The sequence below is a fragment of the Arachis ipaensis genome, chromosome B10 (assembly GCF_059453495.1).
Source record: "Arachis ipaensis isolate K30076 ecotype BB chromosome B10, ASM5945349v1, whole genome shotgun sequence".
NCBI lineage: Eukaryota > Viridiplantae > Streptophyta > Magnoliopsida > Fabales > Fabaceae > Arachis > Arachis ipaensis.
Window position 1 is genome coordinate 135,843,769 of NC_142435.1, and position 22,747 is coordinate 135,866,515.

The 22,747-nt window shown below is 29.8% G+C and overlaps 1 protein-coding gene and 1 long non-coding RNA gene across 2 annotated transcripts; both read left to right on the forward strand.

Annotated features, from left to right (window-relative positions):
• On the forward strand, nucleotides 1-7,502 carry LOC148581828 (uncharacterized). The gene is made up of 2 exons (XM_088494746.1): nucleotides 1-1,093; nucleotides 7,477-7,502. The coding sequence occupies exons 1-2, from the start codon at nucleotides 1-3 to the stop codon at nucleotides 7,500-7,502; spliced, it is 1,119 nt and encodes a 372-aa protein (XP_088350872.1).
• A 9,965-nt stretch (nucleotides 7,503-17,467) lies between these two features.
• On the forward strand, nucleotides 17,468-18,440 carry LOC148581829 (uncharacterized). Its single transcript, XR_015892428.1, has 2 exons — nucleotides 17,468-17,598; nucleotides 18,162-18,440. It is a non-coding gene; the product is annotated as an uncharacterized LOC148581829 (long non-coding RNA).
• Nucleotides 18,441-22,747: the final 4,307 nt, after the last annotated feature.

Sequence of the window (22,747 nt, forward strand, 5' to 3'; positions counted from 1 at the left end):
ATGGCGCCTCGTGTACGCGGTAGAGGTCGTGGGAGAGGTCGTACTAATGCTCGTGCGCCGGAGACTAACCCGAATGACCCGGTGAACTTTATGACTGCGTTGGAGAATATGGCTGCTGCTATGCAAGCCACTGCTGAGGCTCTTGGTCAACAGATGAATAACCATGGTAATGACGGAGGTGGAGTTCAATGCCCGATGACACTGGCGAACTTTTTGAAGGTTAATCCACCGAAGTTCAAGGGAACTACTAGCCCGACTGAAGCCGATACGTGGTTTCAGGCTATGGAGCGAGCACTACAAGCGCAGGTGGTGCCTGAAGGACAGCGTGTTGAGTTCGCTACCTATTTGCTCACTGGTGAAGCGTCACATTGGTGGCAGGGTATCCGATGCCTCCTGCAGCAGGGTGATGACTATATCACCTGGGATGTCTTCCAAGAGGAGTTCTATAAGAAGTACTTTCCGACTTCTGCTAGGACGGCCAAGGAGCTTGAATTGTTGCAGCTGAAGCAGGGTACTATGTCCGTATCTGAGTATACTGACAAGTTTGAGGAGTTGTTCAGATTCTCTCGTATGTGTCAAGGGACTCCGGTGGAATATGAGGAAAGGAAGTGTGTTAAGTACAAAGGAGGACTCCGGAGTGATATTTTCGGTTCGGTGGGGCCAATGGAGATTAGGACTTTCTCCGAATTGGTGAACAAGTGTAGGGTTGCTGAAGAGTGTGTGAAGAGGGCAGCCACTGAGAAAGGAAATCACAAGGGATCATTTCCACAAAACCGAGGAAAGAGCTTTGCACCTAGAGGTCCGCCCTTCAAGAGGGGAGGTTCTTTTAGGAGGCCCAACAACAACTACTCCCAAGGGAAAAGGTTTGGGAAGCAGCCTCAGAATGATCAAGCTTGTACTAGGTGTGGGAGTCACCATCCGGGAGTACCATGCAAGGCCGGATGGGGTTTGTGCTACAATTGTGGAAAGGTGGGGCATAAAGCCGCAAGTTGTCCAGAGAAGCAAAAGCAAGGTGCTGGGAAAGCACAACAGACTGGTCGGGTGTTCACCACCTCAGCTGTGGGTACAGAGGGATCCGAGACACTCATTCGAGGTAACTGTGAAATGGCTGGTCAAACTTTAAATGCTTTATTTGATTCGGGAGCATCGCATTCATTTATTTCATTTGAGAAAGCCCATGAATTAGGATTGAAGATCGTAACCTTAGGTTATGACTTAAAAGTGTATAATGCTACCCATGAAGCCATGGTAACTAGGCTAGGATGCCCGAAAGTTTCGTTTAGGTTCAAGCAGCGTGATTTTGTCCATAATTTAATCTGCTTACCGATGATCGGTCTTGATCTTATCTTGGGATTGAACTGGTTATCCGAAAACCATGTCCTGCTTGATTGTTCTACCAAGTCGGTGTACTTTATGCCGGAGGATACAGAAGGGCCGGTTGTGGTGAATAATTATTACTTGAATTCGATGATGGTGAACTATTCTGGAATCGAATGTCAGGGTATCCTGTTGTTAACCGCGGGTGTTTCGGGTGATGATCAAAGGTTGGATCAGATTCTGGTAGTGTGTGAGTTTCCAGAAGTGTTTCCCGATGATATTGAGGAATTTCCACCTAACCGAGAGGTCGAGTTTGCTATTGAATTGGTGCCTGGGACGGGACCAATCTCAAATGCTCCTTATAGAATGTCACCATTAGAGATGGCCGAGCTAAAGTCTCAGTTAGAGGAATTGTTGGGTAAGAACTTTATCCGACCAAGTGTTTCCCCGTGGGGTGCTCCAGTGTTACTGGTAAAGAAGAAAGATGGAAGTATGCGACTCTGTGTGGATTACAGGCAGTTGAACAAGGTCACCATAAAGAATAAGTACCCATTGCCGAGGATTGATGATCTCATGGATCAATTACAAGGAGCTGGGGTTTTCTCCAAGATCGATTTGCGATCCAGTTATCACCAGATAAGGGTGAGGGGTGAGGATATCCCTAAGACCGCTTTCAGGACTCGTTATGGTCATTACGAGTACACTGTAATGTCCTTTGGGTTGACGAACGCTCCTGCAGTATTCATGGATTACATGAATAGAGTATTCCGTCCGTTTCTGGATAAATTCGTTGTTGTCTTCATTGACGACATACTGATTTACTCCAAGACTGAAGAAGAGCATGCAGAACACTTGAGGACCATGTTGCAGATTTTAAAGGAGAAGAAACTCTATGCGAAACTGTCTAAGTGTGAGTTTTGGAAGGATGAGGTGAAGTTTTTGGGTCACGTGGTGAGTAAGAAGGGAATAGCCATAGATCCAACTAAGGTAGAAGCTGTGATGGGTTGGAAGCAACCAACCACAGTAACTGAGATAAGGAGTTTTCTGGGTTTAGCTGGCTATTACCGAAGGTTTATCAAAGGCTTTTCGCAATTAGCTTTGCCGTTGACAAAGTTAACTCACAAAGACACTCCGTTTGTTTGGACTCCTGAGTGCGAGGAGAGCTTTCAGACATTGAAGAAAAAGTTGACCACTGCACCTGTGTTAGTGTTACCTGAGCCGAATGAGCCTTTTGAGGTGTACTGTGATGCGTCGTTAAAGGGCCTAGGGTGCATGCTGATGCAGCATCATAATGTGGTGGCGTATGCCTCACGACAGTTAAGAACTCATGAAGTTAGTTACCTTACGCACGATCTGGAACTCGCTGCGGTCGTGTTTGCTTTGAAGGTGTGGAGGCATTATCTCTATGGGGTTAAGTTCCAAGTCTTCTCCAATCACAAGAGCTTGAAATACCTCTTTGATCAGAAAGAGCTTAATATGAGGCAAAGGAGGTGGATGGAATTATTGAAGGACTACGACTTTGAGTTGAATTACCATCCGGGAAAGGCGAATGTAGTGGCGGATGCGTTAAGTCGGAAGTCATTATATACGGCTTGGATGATGCTTCAAGAGGAAAAGTTGCTCAAGGGATTCAAGAGTCTAAAAATTGGTGTTCGAGAAGTATCTGGAACCTTGTGTTTGAGCCAATTAGAAATCTCAAGTGACTTTAAGTTCGAACTCCTAAAGGCTCATGAAAACGATGAAGCGTTATGGAAGGTGTTACCGGCTATCGAGCAAGGAAAACAGTGGAGAGTGTCGGAAGAAAAAGACGGGTTATGGAGATTCAAGGGTAGGATCATTGTGCCGGATGTTGGCACTTTAAGGCAAGATATCTTAAAGGAGGCACACTAAAGCGGATTCTCCATTCACCCGAGAAGTACTAAGATGTACCATGATTTAAAGGGGATGTTTTGGTGGCCGGGTATGAAGAATGATGTGGCGGAATATGTTTCAAAGTGCTTAACTTGTCAAAAGGTAAAGATTGAACATCAAAGACCTTCCGGGATGTTGCAATCCTTAGAAGTTCCGCAATGGAAGTGGGAAAGTATTGCAATGGACTTTGTGTCGGGATTGCCAAGGACTAGGACTGGTTTTGATGCTATCTGGGTGATCGTGGACCGACTGACGAAGTCAGCTCACTTTTTACCCGTTCGGATGACTTACACCCTTGAGGAGCTAGCTCGGTTATACATAAAGGAGATTGTGAGACTCCATGGTGTACCTGCTACTATAATCTCTAATAGAGATCCTCGTTTCACTTCGAGGTTCTGGGGTGCATTTCAGAAAGCTTTTGGAACCCGATTAAGCTTGAGTACAGCTTACCATCCTCAAACAGATGGTCAATCCGAGAGGACGATCCAAACACTAGAGGATATGTTGAGAGCTTGTGTTTTGGATCAACCAGCGAGTTGGGATCGATATATGCCATTAGTGGAGTTTGCATACAATAATAGTTACCATGCGAGCATCGGAATGGCTCCGTATGAGGCATTGTATGGGAGGAAATGTCAATCTCCGCTATGTTGGTATGAAGCTGGAGAGAAAGGCTTGTTGGGGCTGGAGATGATAGCTGAGACCACTGAACAAGTGAAGAAAATCTGAGATAGGATGCTTACGGCGCAGAGTCGCCAAAAGAGTTATGCCGATCAGAGGCGGAAGCCCTTGGAATTTGAAGAAGGAGATCATGTTTTCCTTAAGGTTACTCCGACCACAGGAGTAGATAGAGCGATTAAAGCAAAGAAGTTGAATCCTCGATACATTGGTCCATTTCAGATCCTAGAGAGGATTGGGCCGGTGGCGTATCGGATGGCTCTACCACCTCATCTTTCGGACCTGCACGACGTATTTCACGTGTCGCAGCTTCAGAAGTACACTCCTGATGCTAGCCATGTGTTAGAACCTGAATCGGTTCAGTTAAGAGAAGATTTGACGCTTCCAGTGGCTCCAGTCAGAATTGATGATACTAGTATCAAACGGTTGCGTGGAAAAGAGGTTTCATTAGTCAAAGTGGCTTAGAGTCGAGGCGGTGTTGAGGAACACACTTGGGAACTTGAGTCGGAGATGCGAACGGATTATCCGCATTTATTCTCAGGTAATTGAATTTGAATTTTGTGGGCAAAATTCCCAATTAGGTGGGTAGAATGTAAGACCCGGTTAATTAACAGCTAATTAACCCATAAATGAAAATTTATTCTAGAAAGTCAAAAATGTTATTTTTATGGCTTAATATGATAGAGGAAATTGAGACGAGAATTTCGATACTAATTTTATAGAAATCGGACCAAGATTGGATCGAACGGGCCAAACCGGTCCAACCGGACCCAAAGTGGGCCCTTGGCCCAACATAACTAAACCAAAACCCTAGTTTTCAGCACTCTCTCTCCTCACAACACACTCAAACACGCTGAAAACTAATATGGAGGGGGAAAGAACACTCTCTCAAGTTCTCTCCCTTGGTTGATCTTCAAACCACCATAACTTTTGATCTAGAGCTCCGATTGCCGCTCCGTTTGCGGCCACGCGTTCACTGCAGAGAGCTCTACAAAACCCATACAATTAATCTTGAGGTAAGCCACGTTTTACTGTTCGAAATTCCAGCCCTTGATTTCGAGTTTCATGAGCAAAAATGTTGAGATTTTGGGTTCTTTGATGTTATAGGACCCAACTCTCTTGAAGGAGAAAGTTAATCTTGTCTCCTTAGACCTTGGGTGTGGTAAGATTCTCAACCCTAGCGTGATTTATTGTTCTATGATGTTTGGGTATTGAGATGTTGTGTATGGGTATGATGATTGTGGCTTAGGTTGTGTATATGTGAATATTGGAGCTTGATTGGTGATTTTGGAAAGCTTGGAAGAGGGTTTTGTGTGATAAAATCTGTTCTTGGAGGTGTTGATACCTTGAGATCTTGTGGACAAGTGGTTTGAAAGTGCTCCGGTTGAGCTTGGGAAATCGGCTAAGGTATGGTTTCGGTTTCCCGTATCTAATATGTAATGTGGTAGGAAATACCTAGGCTAGAGGCCCTAAGATAGGCATTGAATTGATGATGCTGTTGAATGATTGAGATATATGATGTGATCATATATGTGATTATGAATATTGATGCCTTGATTGTGTGATATATGGGAAAATGCATGTTGTGATATATGCTTGATGAATGATTGAGGTTGAATTGATGGGTGGTACCATGTTAATGGTGAGTATGATGATGATTATGTATAATGATGGTTGATTGGAAATGGAATTATTGGAAATTGGGATGAGGATGTATGACATGATATTGTGTGTGTCCTTTAGCCATTTGATTGAAAAGTGTTAAAATGGATGGATGTGGTTTTGGAAATTTTAGTAAAATGTCAATGTGTGAGTTGAGGATGGCTTGATATTGATTTTGGTACATTTTGAATGATTTCAAAGAAAAGGGTTGAAATTGGCATGTTTTGATTGATTTTGAAAAGAGTTGAAAGTGGCTTATTTTGAAAATGGCACTTTGTGGTTGAATGAAAATATGGTTTTTGGGCATACTTTGACGGGACATAACTTGGACTACGGATCTTTGATTTGTGCCAAATCTATTTAGAAATGAAATTGGATCCAGGATGTCCATGCCGTTCGAAGAACGGGTGAAAATGATTTAAAAAGAGAGAGTTATGACCGTCGAAAGATTGGGGGTTGAATCTGTGATTTCTGCAGCTTTTAACTTAGAAAATTTTTAGCAGAATGACCCCTCACGCGTAGGCGCACTTGGCGCGTACGCGCCGTTCTTCGAGAAAGCAACATCCACGCGTGCGCGTGGTGTGCGCGGGCGCGTCGATGCGCTGCATCGAATGCCCAACCATTTTCCAGAGAGTTGTGCCAGAGTTGTGCCAGTTTTGTGCCTGGGGCACAATGTATTCGCGCGTATGCGTGGCTGACGCGTGCGCGTCGTTTGGCTAATTTTCAACCCACGCGTTCGCGCGTATGACGCTTGCACGTCGATGAGTTTTTAAGGCCATCCACGCGTGCGCGTGGAGTGCGCGTACGCGTGGCCCTGTTTTCATCCCAAAGTTGATTTTTGAGTTTTAAAGGCCAAATTTCATACTTCTAAGCCTCCGATCTCACCACTTATGTCTTGAATCATTATGATATGCCTAGCTATGAGATAAGGAGCTAGTGAATGTGGTAACTTGCGAGTGAAGCAAGGGAAAAATGAATGATCATTGGGGATCAAAGATGATTATGTGAGATGCGGAGAATGGCGGCGGAAGTGCTTGTTATGCCATGGGCCGAGGGGCCGTAATTGTTAATGAATTGGCCGGTTATGGATTTAACCGTGAGCCGGATGGCTAGATTATTGCCGTGTTACGGCGGAGCCATGATTATGGCTAAGTATAAATGCATATATGCTGTTGAATGAATTGTGAATGTTTGCACTTCCACCATTGGAGATGAGGGTTTCCCTGGGTAGTAGCAATGGCTAGCCACCATGTGCTCCAGGTTGAGACTCGAAGCTCTGTTAACCCAATGTCGTAAGTGGGCCGGGCACTGTGAAAGGCCTGGATGAGCTCGCCCCCATAAATATTCACCAGTGATGGTGATGGATAAATATTCACCAGTAAGGGTGATGGATATGGATCATGATTATGATCAAGTTTATGATGAGTATAACTCGAGTTGGGGATGCACGACAGAGGGACAGTCCAATGGTTAGCTACCAGGACTTGTCGGGTTGCTCTATAACCGACAGATAATATCATCAGCCACTAGGGACAGGCATGCATCATAAGCATACTACATGAATTGTTTGAGATTGCCTATTTGACTGCATATTACTTGCTAATTGTCTAAATGCCTTATCTGTTCCTATTTGTAAATCTCTTGTCTGATATAACTGTGTTTGCTATATTATACTCCTGCTGGTGGTTGGGAGGTCTGAAGGAATTGGAAAGGGAAGTATTAGTTAGACTGAAGAATCTTTAGACAGTTGCCACTTATGGTTTAGTTTGTTTATAAGCTTTGATTTTATCTAGAGGAAGTTCTAGGATTGCCTTCGGCTTTCCTCTATTATTATGTATTATATATGTGGAAGCCATTACCATGCTGAGGACCTCTGGTTCTCACCCATGCGGATTTTGTGGTTTTCAGATGCAGGACGCGAGGCTTCTCGTTGAGGCATGCTGGAGACTTCTGGATTAGCGAAGATCTTTGTTCTCGGGGCTCTGTTTTGGTTTATATATCTTGTTTAGATACTTTTATCTCCATTAAATAATACAAACTGTGATGACTCCGTCTAGAGGTGATTTTTGGAGAATAGGTTTTCTGTATTTGTGTCCCTTTGGGTTTCCTTTGGGGTTTCCCTTATTTTATCATATGTATATATTGCTATGCTCAGGCCGGTTATCTTCGCAGCCGGATTTTGAGTCTTGATATTCCTGTTTTTGACACTCCTTTGTATATATATGATCTCGCGTTAGCTTATCCCTGTTCGTTACGTTATCGATCGGAGTGTTGCGCTTTCGAGTTACGGTTTTTGTTTACCCCTTTTTCTATAAAGGCTCCTAGTTATAATCAATTATTCATACTACTAAATGTACTAAATTTTGGTTTTAGAGGTCGTAATACCTTGCCATCTCTGAATTATGACTTAAGCATAAGACTCTGTATGGTAGGGTGTTACAAAAATACTCAAAAAAAAATCCTAGTTCTCCATAAAAAGCCTCTAAGAGGTACATCAGTGTAACCGGCACAAAGGAGAAATCTATACATAAAACACCCAAAAGAAATATCCCAACTCTGTTGTGATAGGAACTCCAGACACCTAGCGAGGTTCCTTTCGACCTGCACATAAAAATAACAACATTTGTATGGGATGAGAACCAGGGGTTCTCAGCATGGTAATGATGTCCACATACATAATATATAAGGTCTCTAAAAAGTTAGAGGCAATTCTAGAACTTCGACACTCAGATTTAAATTTTAATGTTTATAAATTGAAGACCATAAATAGGGTAGGTGATCTAAGGTTCTTATTTCTAATTTCCTTTCTAACTTAAGCCCTAATTACCGCCTTCCTCCAATCCTCCGAAACTCCAGTAAAACCACACACAAACAATACAGACAAAGACAAACACGAGTACAGTTATTGCAGGTAGCAAGTATAGTAAATAGCATATTGATTCACATAGGCAAGCCCAATTAATACAAAATCAAACAAAACACACATATGCATATGATGTATGCCTTTTCTATTGGACGTGAGCTCATGTGTTGGTTACTTTGCCAAAATCTGACACACTCAGTAGCTAACCAGGATATCGTCTCTCTGACATGCCGCCACACTCTTGGGATATAGTGTCCGTCACACTCTTGGGATACAGTGTCAGTCGCATTTTCTGGGTTAAAGTGTTCCCACACTCTTAGGATATAGCGCCCACCACATTCTCGGGATATAGTGTCTGTCACACTCATGGGATATAGTGCCCAACACACTTTCCAGGGTAAAGTGCTCCCACACTCTTGGGATATAGCGTCCACCACGCTCTTGGGATATAGTGTCCGACACGCTCATGAGATATAGTGTCCGACACACTTTACAACAGAGAGAAAACTCAAGCATACTCATCATCAACAATCTCAATCAGGCCTCAATTATAATATTCATTCATTAACTCATATATGCATCTCCGGCATACTCGCAACATTTCTGCACTTTCTCAATTAATCATAATTATTTAATTATCAATCATATTTCAATAATAATTCATCATTTTCAATTAATCGGCATCATTTCAACCTCATACATCTCATACTCACCTCCCACACTTCCTCAGCTCATTTAATATCAAGTTCTTCATTTATAACTTTCTAACTCAAGTTCTTCTTTTCTCAACTTTTTTCTATGGGTCTACTATCCTTCCTAAGCTCCAAAGCAAGGTATTGGACCAAAAAGAATAGGCAAAAGAGGTTGGAAAGCTTGATGATTAGTAAAACATAAAAAAATCACATGTTCTCCGAAAACAGGGACTTGTGTACGCGCCTTATATAGCCGCGTACGCGGCCTTGAAAATCTCCCATCCTGCTTACGCGGGGATGCGAACTTGAAATGAAATCCTGTGTCGCGTGAGTGTGTCCATCATACGTAGGGGTGTAAAAAGCGAGGGTTTGCATATGTGGACTGCTCTGCGTACGTGAGACGCCTGGGCAATGCCCACCATCCGCATCGCGTGTGCCAGTCACGTACGCATGCCTCCATTTCCCTCCAAAAATCAGCAAAGTTGCAGAATTCACTTTTTGTGTACCAAACTTTAAACACACATAACTCTTTCGTTTTAAAATATTTTTTTATCCGTTCTTTGAACGACATAAACTTCATGGACCCAATTTTTATTTAAATCAAGTTTGACAAAAATTGAGGATCTGGAAGCCAAGTTATGACTCGCCGAAATTGGTCCAAAAATCAGTTTTTACAAAAACAACACCAATCTTCTTTTTCTACCAAAACCTCAAAACACATAACCTCTTTTCACAACCATTACAACCCCATACTCATAATCATTATCATTATTCGTTATCAATAACTGCTAACCAAATTACTCTCAACAATTTTCAATACAAACCATACATAATCCTCTCTATGCAACATCATTTCATAATTCATTATCATCACACAATCTCATCATCATTATTACTCAACATTTACCATCGTCAATCTTTTAATATACATTTCAACTGTCAAAATAACAATTATCAACACAAGTCATTAATCCTCAACCATACATACCATACAACCTATCTTAGGGTCATCTAGCCTAAATTTTCACGACACATCATATACTACATACGAGAAACCAAAACCATACCGTGACCGATTTCTCCCTAAACCCAAAGACACCTCAATTTGATAGAGTCTCAGCCTCTAGGCCACCACCAAGATCCCAGCAACCAAATCACAACCCAAGCTTCTAATTTCCACAAATATACTCCAATTCACATATACACTTCCTAATTCATATTATTACATCCACATACACAAGCTCAATATCTAAACTCATATAATCAAAGAATTCACAAGGGTTTGAGAGTTCTTACCTTACTCACGCATCAAATGAATAAAATCTAATAATTTTCTCAAGCTAACTCAAGCCTAAAACATCAAAATCACATAATCTATCAAACTCAAAACCCCCAAATTTTGAATTAAATAAAGAAAAAGATAAGTAAGATTTTGAGATTTTCTTACCAAATTATTTTGTGAATTTTGTAGATAATTTCAAGATGAACACGTGGCTGCTGACGGTTTATCAATTGGAATTCCGGATCAAAAGTTATGGACGATTTAATGTTGTGGTGAATAATGTTTGGGGTTTCACACTTTCTTCCCCCTTATGTCTAGCATTCAACGTGATTCCCTTTCTTTTTGGAGAAGAGTGGCCGAAGCCACATATTAGCGTGGTGTCAGGTTAAGTTTTGGGTCTATTTTGGGTCTGGTTCAATAAATTCAGTCTGTTCGACTCAATCTTAAAGCAAAATTTTTAAATTAGTGTAAAATATTATATTTTAATTATTTCTTCCATTCTAAATTAAAAATTTTAATTTTCTAATATTTTTAAATAATAATTAATTTATTGACTAATTCTTTATAAATTCGCAGATTTTACAATTGACTATTCTCTCGGTTAATTAAGACTTAGATTCAAATTTGACCAAAAGATATTTTATCAAATATATTTTCTCTTATATAAAGAGTATTACAAATAAATCAAATCTATATTATTATTATTATTATTATTATTATTATTATTATTATTATTATAAAATATTTTTTCTTTTATCACTTTATTTATATGCATACATATTAACAAAATTTAAAATTAAGGGAATTCTAAAGAATAAATCTATTAAACTAAACTTATTTAGAGTCAATAACTCAAAATGTTATACGAAAAATACAAATCACATTCAATTATTGCTAACATGATCATTAATTAATCATTGACTTATAAATTTTTCTTAAAAAAGACAAATATTGGATTTGTAAAAAATTACCAAAGCGGCAAATAATTTGGGGAAATAATATATTTTAGCATTAATTTTAAAAATAATTAATTTTGAAAAAAGATAATTTACTAAAAATATGAATAATGATTTAATGAGAGAACATACTCAATTTTGATAGTGGTTAATCTATGAATAGAATATAATCTACTTATCTACTTAATATACTAAAATTGGATTTTCTCCCAACTAATAGAAGCTAAGTGAGGTGTCAATTTCTTATGAATCCTTTTTTCCGCCAAAATGAATGCACTATTTTCTCTTCTAAATTTATTCTATAAAAATATCTATATTATAATTATACCATAATTTGTATTTAAGTAATAATGCATAATTATACTAATTTAGAAAAATATATTTATTATAGTTATAAATAGAATCAATTTTTAATGCATTATTCAACTACTTATCAATTATCAATCAAAAATATTTTTAATCATTTTATTTATACTGATAATAATAATAATAATAATAATAATAATAATAATAATAATAATAATAATAATAATAATAATAATAATAATAATAATAATAATAATAATAATAATAATATGATAATGGCACTGATTATTAATAACCAATTTATATTTCTCTAAATAAAATTATTTTAAAAAATATCTTTATTATAATTATATTATAATATTACAATTAATATTTAATGAATATTGCATAATTATACCAATTTAAGAAAATATCTTTATTATCTATCTATCTATTCTATTATATAAAAATAAAATTTTTGCACTTAATGAAGGAATGATGTGGCATACTCTTGAGGTGTTTCTTAATTTATTTCATTTAATTCGTTAAAGCAAATCAATTATAATTAATTAATTATATCAATTAATTAATTTGATTAGACATTCAAATTTTACCATTTATTATAATTTATATGAATTGATTAATTATATTAATTATTTGATTTGATTGGAGTAAATTACAAATTATTTAATAAATAATAAATATGATAACGAAATATATGAATTAATTTAATTAGTTTATTTTTTTCAATATCATCTATTTATACAAGATCAAATATTTTTTACTCATTCTCTCTTTTCTCTCCCTCCCTCCTTTTCTCTCTCTCTCGTGTTTAAGGTACAATTTTTGTAATTTATTTTTTTGTTTCTTTTATCTTTATTGATATATTTCATTTTTTATATTTTTTTAAAATTTTTGTTTATTTTAATTGCTTATTATTAGACGCATACTTTTTTTTAGCTTCTGATACAAAAAAGATGTGTCATCTTTACGTTATTTTTAAATAATCTTACTATAATTTTGTTTTGTAATATTCTATTTTGTCATGTGTACTTCAATTCATATATATATATATATATATATATATATATATATATATTGTTCATGTATGTGGTTTATATGTTAATGTTTTTATTAATTCTCTTTATTATTATTTTTTTGTATACCTCTTTGTTGCTCTTTATTTTAGTTATACTCATTAATTTCTCTGTATTGATGCTCTTTTTATATCGTGACAATTTAGAATGTATGTTGTGACCCATGTGATATTCGTTAATTTGGTGTATCTTTTTAGATAATTTATGTTATAATGTGTTTAAGGGGTAGACTTAAAATTATAATATGATATATAAATTTATAATATGATTTATAGTATGCTAAAATATTAGGACATTATCATATAGATATTTTTTATTTGTCCATTAGATTCAACTATATAGGATTTTAAAAATTATGCAATTATGTAATTAGTTATTTTTTTATATAATTATTGTATTGATAATTTATATTAGTGAAACTATTTTCATTATTAATATTTATAAATATGCTATTATTTGTATAATTTATTGAATCATCTTATTCGTTTAAATTTAATTTTATTGAATTAATTATTCAAGGTGCCATCGCTATTTTTATTTTTAAAAATTTTTTTTAATATTATTTAACAATTCTAATAACATAATAACAATTAAAAAAGACAGAACAAAAATTTTTTTAATGTGAAAATAGATCTAAAAGAATAAATTTATTTAATAATTTTTCAGGATATATATGTTTTTTTATAGATAATTATGGTAAGGCATGAAAAATTATTAAATTCTAACAATAATTATTAAGGACAAATAATTATTATAATTAAAAATAATGTCAATTTAAATGATATACAAATAAACCATGCCAAACATAACAACTTAAAAGGATTATTTTAAAATATTATAGTTTATGATATTTAATTTTTTTACTATTTATTAAAAAAACATAATTACTTAACGATATTTATTTTTTAAATTCCCTATGTATGTAGTTTTATTCTTTGCGAATAATTATATTTTTATTTTTTGATATAATCGATATATTATTAATAATAAATAGTAATTAACCCCTCATATTTTTAATCAAAACATTTTGATGATAGTTTTTATTTATAGATATTAATGGATGACTATTTCTTTAAAAATAAAATGTATTATGATTTTAGGTTATTTCATAATTAACAATAATACTTGATTATTTCTTTAAAAATAAATTGCATTCTGATTTTAGGTTATTTCACAATAATAATTAATGTTCATAATATTAAATTACTCTAAATTTTTTATTTTTTATCGTTAGTAGTTAATCCCAAATTAAAAAGATTATGTTGAATTGTTGAATAGTTCAAGTATAACCGAAGTTAATTTAGTTTATTTGTTTATTAATATAATTGATTGAAAGCATAAATGATAAATAAAACAAGCAAATAATTAAAAAAATAAAATGTTATTACTTAAAATAAATAACAAAATAAGTTATAGGGTATTATTTTATTTAAATTATTTATAATTAAAAGAATAAAAGGTCAGTAATTTTTTTTAAAATAGACATTAAATTTAGTTTTATGTTACTAGTTTATTTGAGTTGTTAATAAAATTTTATAATTTCTAGATTTATATCTACTCAATTTATGTATTTTATTTTATTCTACTTTAACAAAAAATTGAGACGTGCATTTTTAATTATTTATTTAGAAAGTATATAGCGAAATGAGTTATATCAATTATAATTAATTATAGATAATTGATATCAATTAATTGATTGTATTAATTTGTAAGATGAATAACGTATAATAAATGTTGTGAAATTAATTATAATAAATTAATAATTAATAAATAAAAAATTAAAAGGGAATTTTTTATTATTTTTTAATGGCTACACATTTTTATAATTTCACTTTCTCTTTATTTCTTTCTTTTACATTTTTTTCTTTTAATTTATTGAACTAAATCAATTATACTAATTATTTGTATTAACTAATTAAGTACTTTTTAATGGGTTATTATAACTATGCCTTTAGACCATAGGTTAAAATTATTATAAAAAATATTTTATAAAAATTGTTAAAAAATAAATATTTTTAAAATGTGTCCTTAAGACACAAATTAACTAAATTATTTTTTAATTTAATGTATTTAATTCATTCAATTGTATTAATTATAACTAATCAATTATGTAATTTGATTTTATTAGGATAAATATTTCATCATTTAATATTTTATTTGATTCATTAAATTACATTAATCATAACTTCAAATATTTAATTTAATTAGAGTAAATATCAAATTATTTTAAATTTATTTGATTCATTAAATCAAATTAATTATAACTAATTTATTATTTAATTTGATCGAGATAAATATTAAATTATTTAATAAATAATATATAAAGCAATGAAATAAATGAACTCAATTAATTTAATTTATTTTTTATTATTTTATTTATCCCTTTTCTTTCTCTCTATTTTGTACTTCAGGTAAAATATTTGTAATTTTATATTTTTATTTTTTATCTTAATTTTGCTAATATTTTTCTATGATTTTGTTTTATATTAATTATTTTTTATTTATTTTGATTAATAATTCTTAAGGGTATTATTATTTTATTTAAAAATAATTTAAATTTTTTGTAATATTTTTATAAAAGTTAATTAATAGGTTCTTCTTTAAAATATTTTTTTGAAATTTTTTTAATAAGATCGTATTTTGATTTTTCTCTTTCATCCTTTGTATTAATTAATTATATTAATCTTTTATTACAATACATTTTTTATTTACTCCACGCATTATCTTTTCTATCTTCTTTTACTTTTTTAATTGCTCTTTTTACCTTATTTTTTATTGTTTATTTTACTTTTACTTCTCATATATAGATTTATTATAATTCATCACAGGTTCTTTTTTAATTTAAGTGATTTTTTAGATTATTTTACCATTGATGCTTTTATTTTGTTTAGTGTGTATTTTTAGTCTATGTTTAATATAATAATCTGCAAATATCTATTCTATTATATAAAAATTAAATTTCTGTACTTAATGATAAAATTGTCATGGCATGTTTCTAATGGTATTTTTCGATTTATTTCTTTTTACTCATTAAATTCAATTTATTATAATAAATTAATTATATCAACTAATTAATTTGGTTAATTATTTAAATATCATACAATTTATTATAATTTCTATCAATCAATTAATTTTAATTCAAATTGAATGATTATTTTGTTACGAAATTATTATTTTCTAATCTATTTATAGGTAATACATATATTAATTATAATCACAAATTAAGCTATTTTACATTAAATGAGTTATATAATGGTCATCTCATTTATTATCATAAATACTGAATTAAATAAATCATTATTACTTTTAATTTAGAATTAAATGAGAATAAAATCAGAGATACTATTTTATTTGGCCTTTAGGGTTTAATGGGTGTCACACTCAAATATAAATAGTGACTTTTGGATTTTAGTTTCCAACACATCAAAGCCACCTCCGTAACCTTTTTTTTCGTAAAAGGAATTCCGATTCAACTCTATCAGGGATACATAAGGTTTTCAAAGAACAAGGAAATGGTATGAATTTTGCACAAATTCTAAATGCTCGAACTTACGATATTGTTTCAGTTAGTTGTCGTTACGAGAATGACTCTAATCTATACGTGTCTAAGAACTAGAATAGATTAAATATTATTTAAGTAATTTATTTCTAATATTAGTATTTAATTAAATTAATTTTAGAAAAATTTAAATTGTTGACTCAATTTATATATTACAACTATTCTTTTTTAATATATTATTTTTACATTTTTTAATATTAAATTTTTTTTCTGATTTTTAAGTTTATTTTATTTCTTGGATATATGTATCACCTTTTTTTCTCATTTTATATTTCAGATTAGTAATGTAATTATTAAGAAAAATGTATTTAAAAAAAGAAATATTAAAATATCACTATTTAAAAAAGAAGAAGAAAGATATGTAAAAAAACGAAAAATTAAAACATCACTATTAGAAAAAAACTGTTAATATGCTTATGAATAAGGTCGAGATTGAGGAATATATATAGATATAAAAAATAAAAAATTATGTACGATTGTAGAATAAAAAATAATCATATATATATATAACAAAATAATTATAATAAAAAATAATTAATATATGAATTTAAATATTTTTAATAACTGATAACATGGAGTTTAATAAAATATAATTTGTATATTTTTTTATTTTTGTATATGTATAAATTTATTTATGTATATGTATATATATTAAGAAAAACTACCGTAATATATATATAATTATTTAACAAAATTAAATATAAGGTTATGAAAAGTCCCATCCAAATTTAATAAGAACAAGACGACTTACATGAAAATGGTTCTCATTGATAATAAAGTAAGTTGATTATTTTTCATGATTCTTTTAAGTGATGCTAGGTCCATTTTATAAATATTTTTTGTTCATATTTTAAGTTTATTTGATAAGTAAACCCTTATACGAATCAAAGACAGACCGATTTTATAGATTTATAAGTGTTAATAGCCTTTATATTTAATTTATTTTATAGTGTGATAATAGCCAATATATTTGTTGGTAGATTTAATTATTACTATATTATTTATGATCACATTCAATATATATCTGATTTATTGAAGAAAGTAGATTATTAAAACAACTTCAAAGTTAAATATTTTATGTATGATATAATATAATTTATTGTTAATTTTTGGCATTCATCCAACTCTATAAATTTGCATCAAAAGGCCCTAATGGAAGCCATCAAAACACAAAATATTTTATTTGTGACTCCAACCTAGACTTTACTTTTTAGTTCAAAAAATTAAGAAAGATGGTGAGGATTACAATCAAGATATCATTTGTAATGATTCTTCTCGTTTTAGTAGCCACCAATGGTATTTTTTTTTCATCTTATTATATGTGTTTTTTTTTTCGATATCTAAATAATCATTTTACTAGAAACCTACTAGTTTTGTTTATATTTTGTGATTGTGTCTCTTAAAATAATTCTGTTAACTACTTTTTTTCAATCTCAAAATTGAGACTACAACACAGGAGTCTAGCGTAGAGAGAAAAAGATAAATAAATTTTTGATTTTTTATCACAAAAAATAAATAAATTCTTTATCAAATTAAATATAATTAAATTTGTGACTTTTGTAAATAGAAGATACATAGGTCTCTCTACGAATAGATCTATATGTACTCTCTTTATTTACAAAAATCATGAACCTATTTATAATTAGATTTGGTGAGCGACTTTATTTTTTTAATAAAAAATCTTAAAAAAAAAAAAGGAGAAACGTTTTAAAAGCCAATCCAGAATTCCAGACACATCCATTTGTTTTCTTCCTCTGTGTGTTTGTTAAAACATTTTAAATTTTCTACCATGATGTTCCAAATATATTATATATGACTATCATTTTTATTTTTAATTTTTAAATTTTTTTTTTGGGTAGGATTTGGTCTTCCAACAACACCAACAAATGTGATGCCTCAAAAGGATTGCCCTGGTGGTTGCAATTATCTAATAAATGCATGTTATCCACTCTTTCCTGCGTGTAATAATGGCAGATGTACATGTGCAAAGTTAGAGAATAACAATGCAAGCACAAAACAAGAAGGCCACTATGTCATAGATGGTCAAAAGGAAAACTAGTACCTAGATGCAAACCATTAGAAATAATGCTATATTAGTTTACCTATATTTTAATAATAAAAATCTTGAAATTTAATAATTTGTTATGACTTATGAAGGTTAAAATTTGTGTGTTCTTTTTTTAGATCAGTAACGAACAACTCGATCTTCTTAGAAAGTATACAGTACTAATGTCAAGTGATTAAATTTAATCTCCTTCGATATTGTCATCAAGAACCAAAATTTATGTGATCTTATATATATATATATATATATATATATATATATATATATATATATATATATTACCATGGAATTATTAAATAAAGAAATAAATTTACAAGTGATAATTTTAATTTTTTTTTAATATTTTGTCAATATCAACGCTATAGCCATCCGTAAAAATAAAAATAAAATTATCAGCAAAACTGTTTTACCAACAGTTAATGAGATTATTTTATTAATAATGATTATTTTTTACAGTCACAAAATTGGTCAAATAAGTTCAAAAATTATCAATAATAAGATAACTAACGGATATTTTGCCGTCGCTAATATTAATTTTTCTAGTAGTAATAGAATAAGTTAAATTTTAAAATAATAATAAAATTATTATTATTATTATTATTATTATTATTATTATTATTTGTCGAAGACATACTAACATCAAATTGGAATTTTTTAAAGAAACTCGATTTTATTTTTGGAGTCTCTTTTAGAAAAATTTTCAATAATTACTTTTCAAGAGTTTATATCAATTGCATTGGATGCACCTAGAGTTGTTGGAATATATCCCGAGATTAAGAATTCAGTATTTATTATAATAATGCAGCATTAGACAATAATAATGCAAGTACAAAAGACGAATGCCACAATGTCATTGATGGTGAAAAACAAAACTAGTAACTAATATATGCAAAATATCATTACAAATGTAATACTATTGATCAACATATATTAGAGATAGATTATGCTACGTGTATACTAATTAAAATTAGTGACTAAAATTTATTATTAATATAAAATATATGTTAAAATATAAATACATATTAAAATAAATTAAATCACACATATATTTATATATAAATATATTATTAACTGATTTTAGTAAATAATTTTAATGTATAAATAACATTTTTTATTAGAGATATATATGTGTGGCTTGTGGCTTAAATATGATATAAAATAAAAAATGCTACGTGCATATTAAAAAGCGGTTACCAAATTAATTATTATATATTTGTATATAAATATATTATTTATAATTTAATTTATTTTTTGTGTATTTTATACTAATACGCTAATTTTAATATATACCTAATACAATTATAAAATAAAATATCCAATAATAAAATTCTTAAAATTGAATAATTTGTTATTTATCATGGTCAATAGGTCAAGGATGTAAAATTTGTGATGGTTTATAGTTATATACTAGATTGGAATTACAGTAAAGACTCACTTAGATTTTTATCTATTTTTACAAAAGAAAACACAATTCTTTATAAAATAAGACATATTGACCAAACATTATTATTTTGAAATAAGACAAACCTCAATTAAAAAAATCATCAAATATTAACGGAAATTAATTTTAAAAGGAGAGGGTTTATTTGTAATTTATGTACTTTAAACCTCCATAAATTATTAATATGTTAAATTTTAAAATATTGATTTGACTTACGATTGTATTTCATAGGAATTAATATGACTAATAAAATCTTTTAATTAAGAACTAATTTAAAGAATGAATTATTTTTCACACGTAAATTTGAGGATTAATCCCTCCTAAATCTAAATAATTATTTATTACATTATCATGAATAAGTATTTGTTTGGATGCTATTAAATTGATAAAATAAGATTTTTTTTAATGAAAAAATATATTTTTTATTTTCTAGCGTATTTGATAAATTTTTAATAGTAAAAGTAAAAGCATTAGAAAAAAAATCTTTTTTAAGAAATTACAATTTATATTTTTTTAAAAGATCTTTTTTCTTAAAAAAAGATATTTTTTACATAATAAATAAATAAATAAATAAATATTTTTATATTATTATGCCCAAACATAATTGATAAATAAAAAAAATTACATAAAATATCTAAATATGAAATTACTTTTACTTTTCTGTACATCTTAAAAAAAAAATCATTCAAAAAAATTTTTCTTAAAAATTCACTCGAATAAACCCTAAACCTCTTCCTACTAAAAGTATATCATTAAAAAGATCTTACTTACTATTGCATAAATTAATCACAACTAGTTACCAATAAATTTTAGATTATACATTATATTATGGATTTAACTAATATGTGTTATAAGCTATGATGCACAGACATTGATACGGTTACAGGACACGACACAACACTAGACACGCCGACACACAAATTTTAAAATCTTATAAGAGACAGAGACACGTATATATACATATAAAATATAAAGTATTTTTTAAATAAATCGTAATGTTATTTTGATATTTTATTGATATTAAAATATAAATTAAGTTTTTTGATTATTTTTAATGTCTTATTTTAATTATATCAAGTATTTAAAATATTTTTTGTTTTAATAAATAATAGTATATACTATATCTAAATTTATTTTAAGAATATATGTTAAGAATAAGACTGGACACACTGATATTTGATCGCATTTAGGTGTGTCAAAGCATGTCTGGAGAAAATTTTTTTTACTTTTTATTAAGACACAGTTGGACACAGCAGACACGCATGTCGGATGAATGTCGGTGAATGTCGTGTCCGAAATGTGTCTGACACATACGACAACTCAACAAAGTGTCCGTGCTTTATAAATTATAAGAGCACATTTTAAGATTTTCGTTTAAAAAAATTTGATTAAAAAGGTATAAAGTTTAAAATTTCAAGATATTTATTATTCATTTATTAAAATAAACAATTTTAAAAAATTTTATTAACAACAACTCTAACCTATGTCCTTAAGTGATTACTAGTTCAGGAAATTTTATGATTTATTCTGGTCAACATTAATTAAATAGAGATTTAAATAGAAATTTATGACTATTTAATTCTCTCGGTTAATTGAGATTTAAATTCAAATTTGACTAAAAAATATTTTACCTATCATATTTTCTCTTATATAAAGAATATTACAAATAAATCAAATCTATATTACTATTATTATTGTTATTATTATTATTAAAAAATATTAGTTTTCTTTTATCACTTTATTTATATACATACATATTAATAAATTTTAAAATCAAAGAGATATCTAAAGAATAAATCTAGAGTGAATACACATTTCAATTTTTAATAATTTTTTTGAAAATTTATGAGATTCTCAATAAAAGAAATATTTATTTTGTTTTTTAATATTTAATTTTGTAAAACTAATTAGTTTCTCTATCAATAATCTCTCTCCAGAAAATATTTATGTGACACATTAATCACTAATATATTTTTATTTAATTTTATAAATAAAAATAATTTAAAAATTAATAATATTTTTTAATTTTATACAGTAAATTTAGCCAATATATTTGAAAAAGATAACAAAAAAAATAAACGTCCTGACAATACAATTATTTCTAAAAGATAATGAAACTCCTAATAGAAATGAATTTGTTAATACTAGTTGACTCTTAACAAATAAATCAACAGTTTAATATATAATGTAGGCTTATTTTATTAATACAAAAAAATATTAATAAAAAAGTTAACCAATCTAATAAAAATAAATATTAAGAATCAAAAAAATATTTTTTATTAAAAATCTCATTATCTTTTAAAATAATTGTCAAAATTATTTAAAATTTGCTTCCTCAATCTATTAAACTAAACTTATTTAGAGTCAATAATTCAAAATGTTATATGAAAAATGCAATGGCACTTTTAATTTCTGCTAGCATGATAATTAATTATCCTAAGGATATAATTGATCATTGACTAATAAATTTTACGGAATATAAAAAATATGAGAAACGTTTCTTTATGCTTCTAGAATGAAAGTAGTATTTTCCAAACATTAACTACTTACTTTATTTTTTGAGTACGTAATTTGTATATATTATGATTATAAATTTGAAAAAACAGAAAATTTGCAAAATAATATTATGATTATAATTTTTTTTAGAAAGACAAAAATATTTATTTAAAAGGACATAATAATCTAATCACTATACATTCATATGTGTCATATATATTACATAATATTATTAAGATAAAGTATTTTTAATTAAAATATTATTAAAAGAAGTGAACATGTATTCTTTATTAAAAATTATGTAATTATTTTATTTTATGCCGCTAAGTAAATATATAATAAATAATTATACTTATTAATTTTTCAAAAATACCATGTTATGTAAAATATGTTTTTTAATATGAATGTAATTTATTTTTATTAAAAAAGTACTTATATATTTG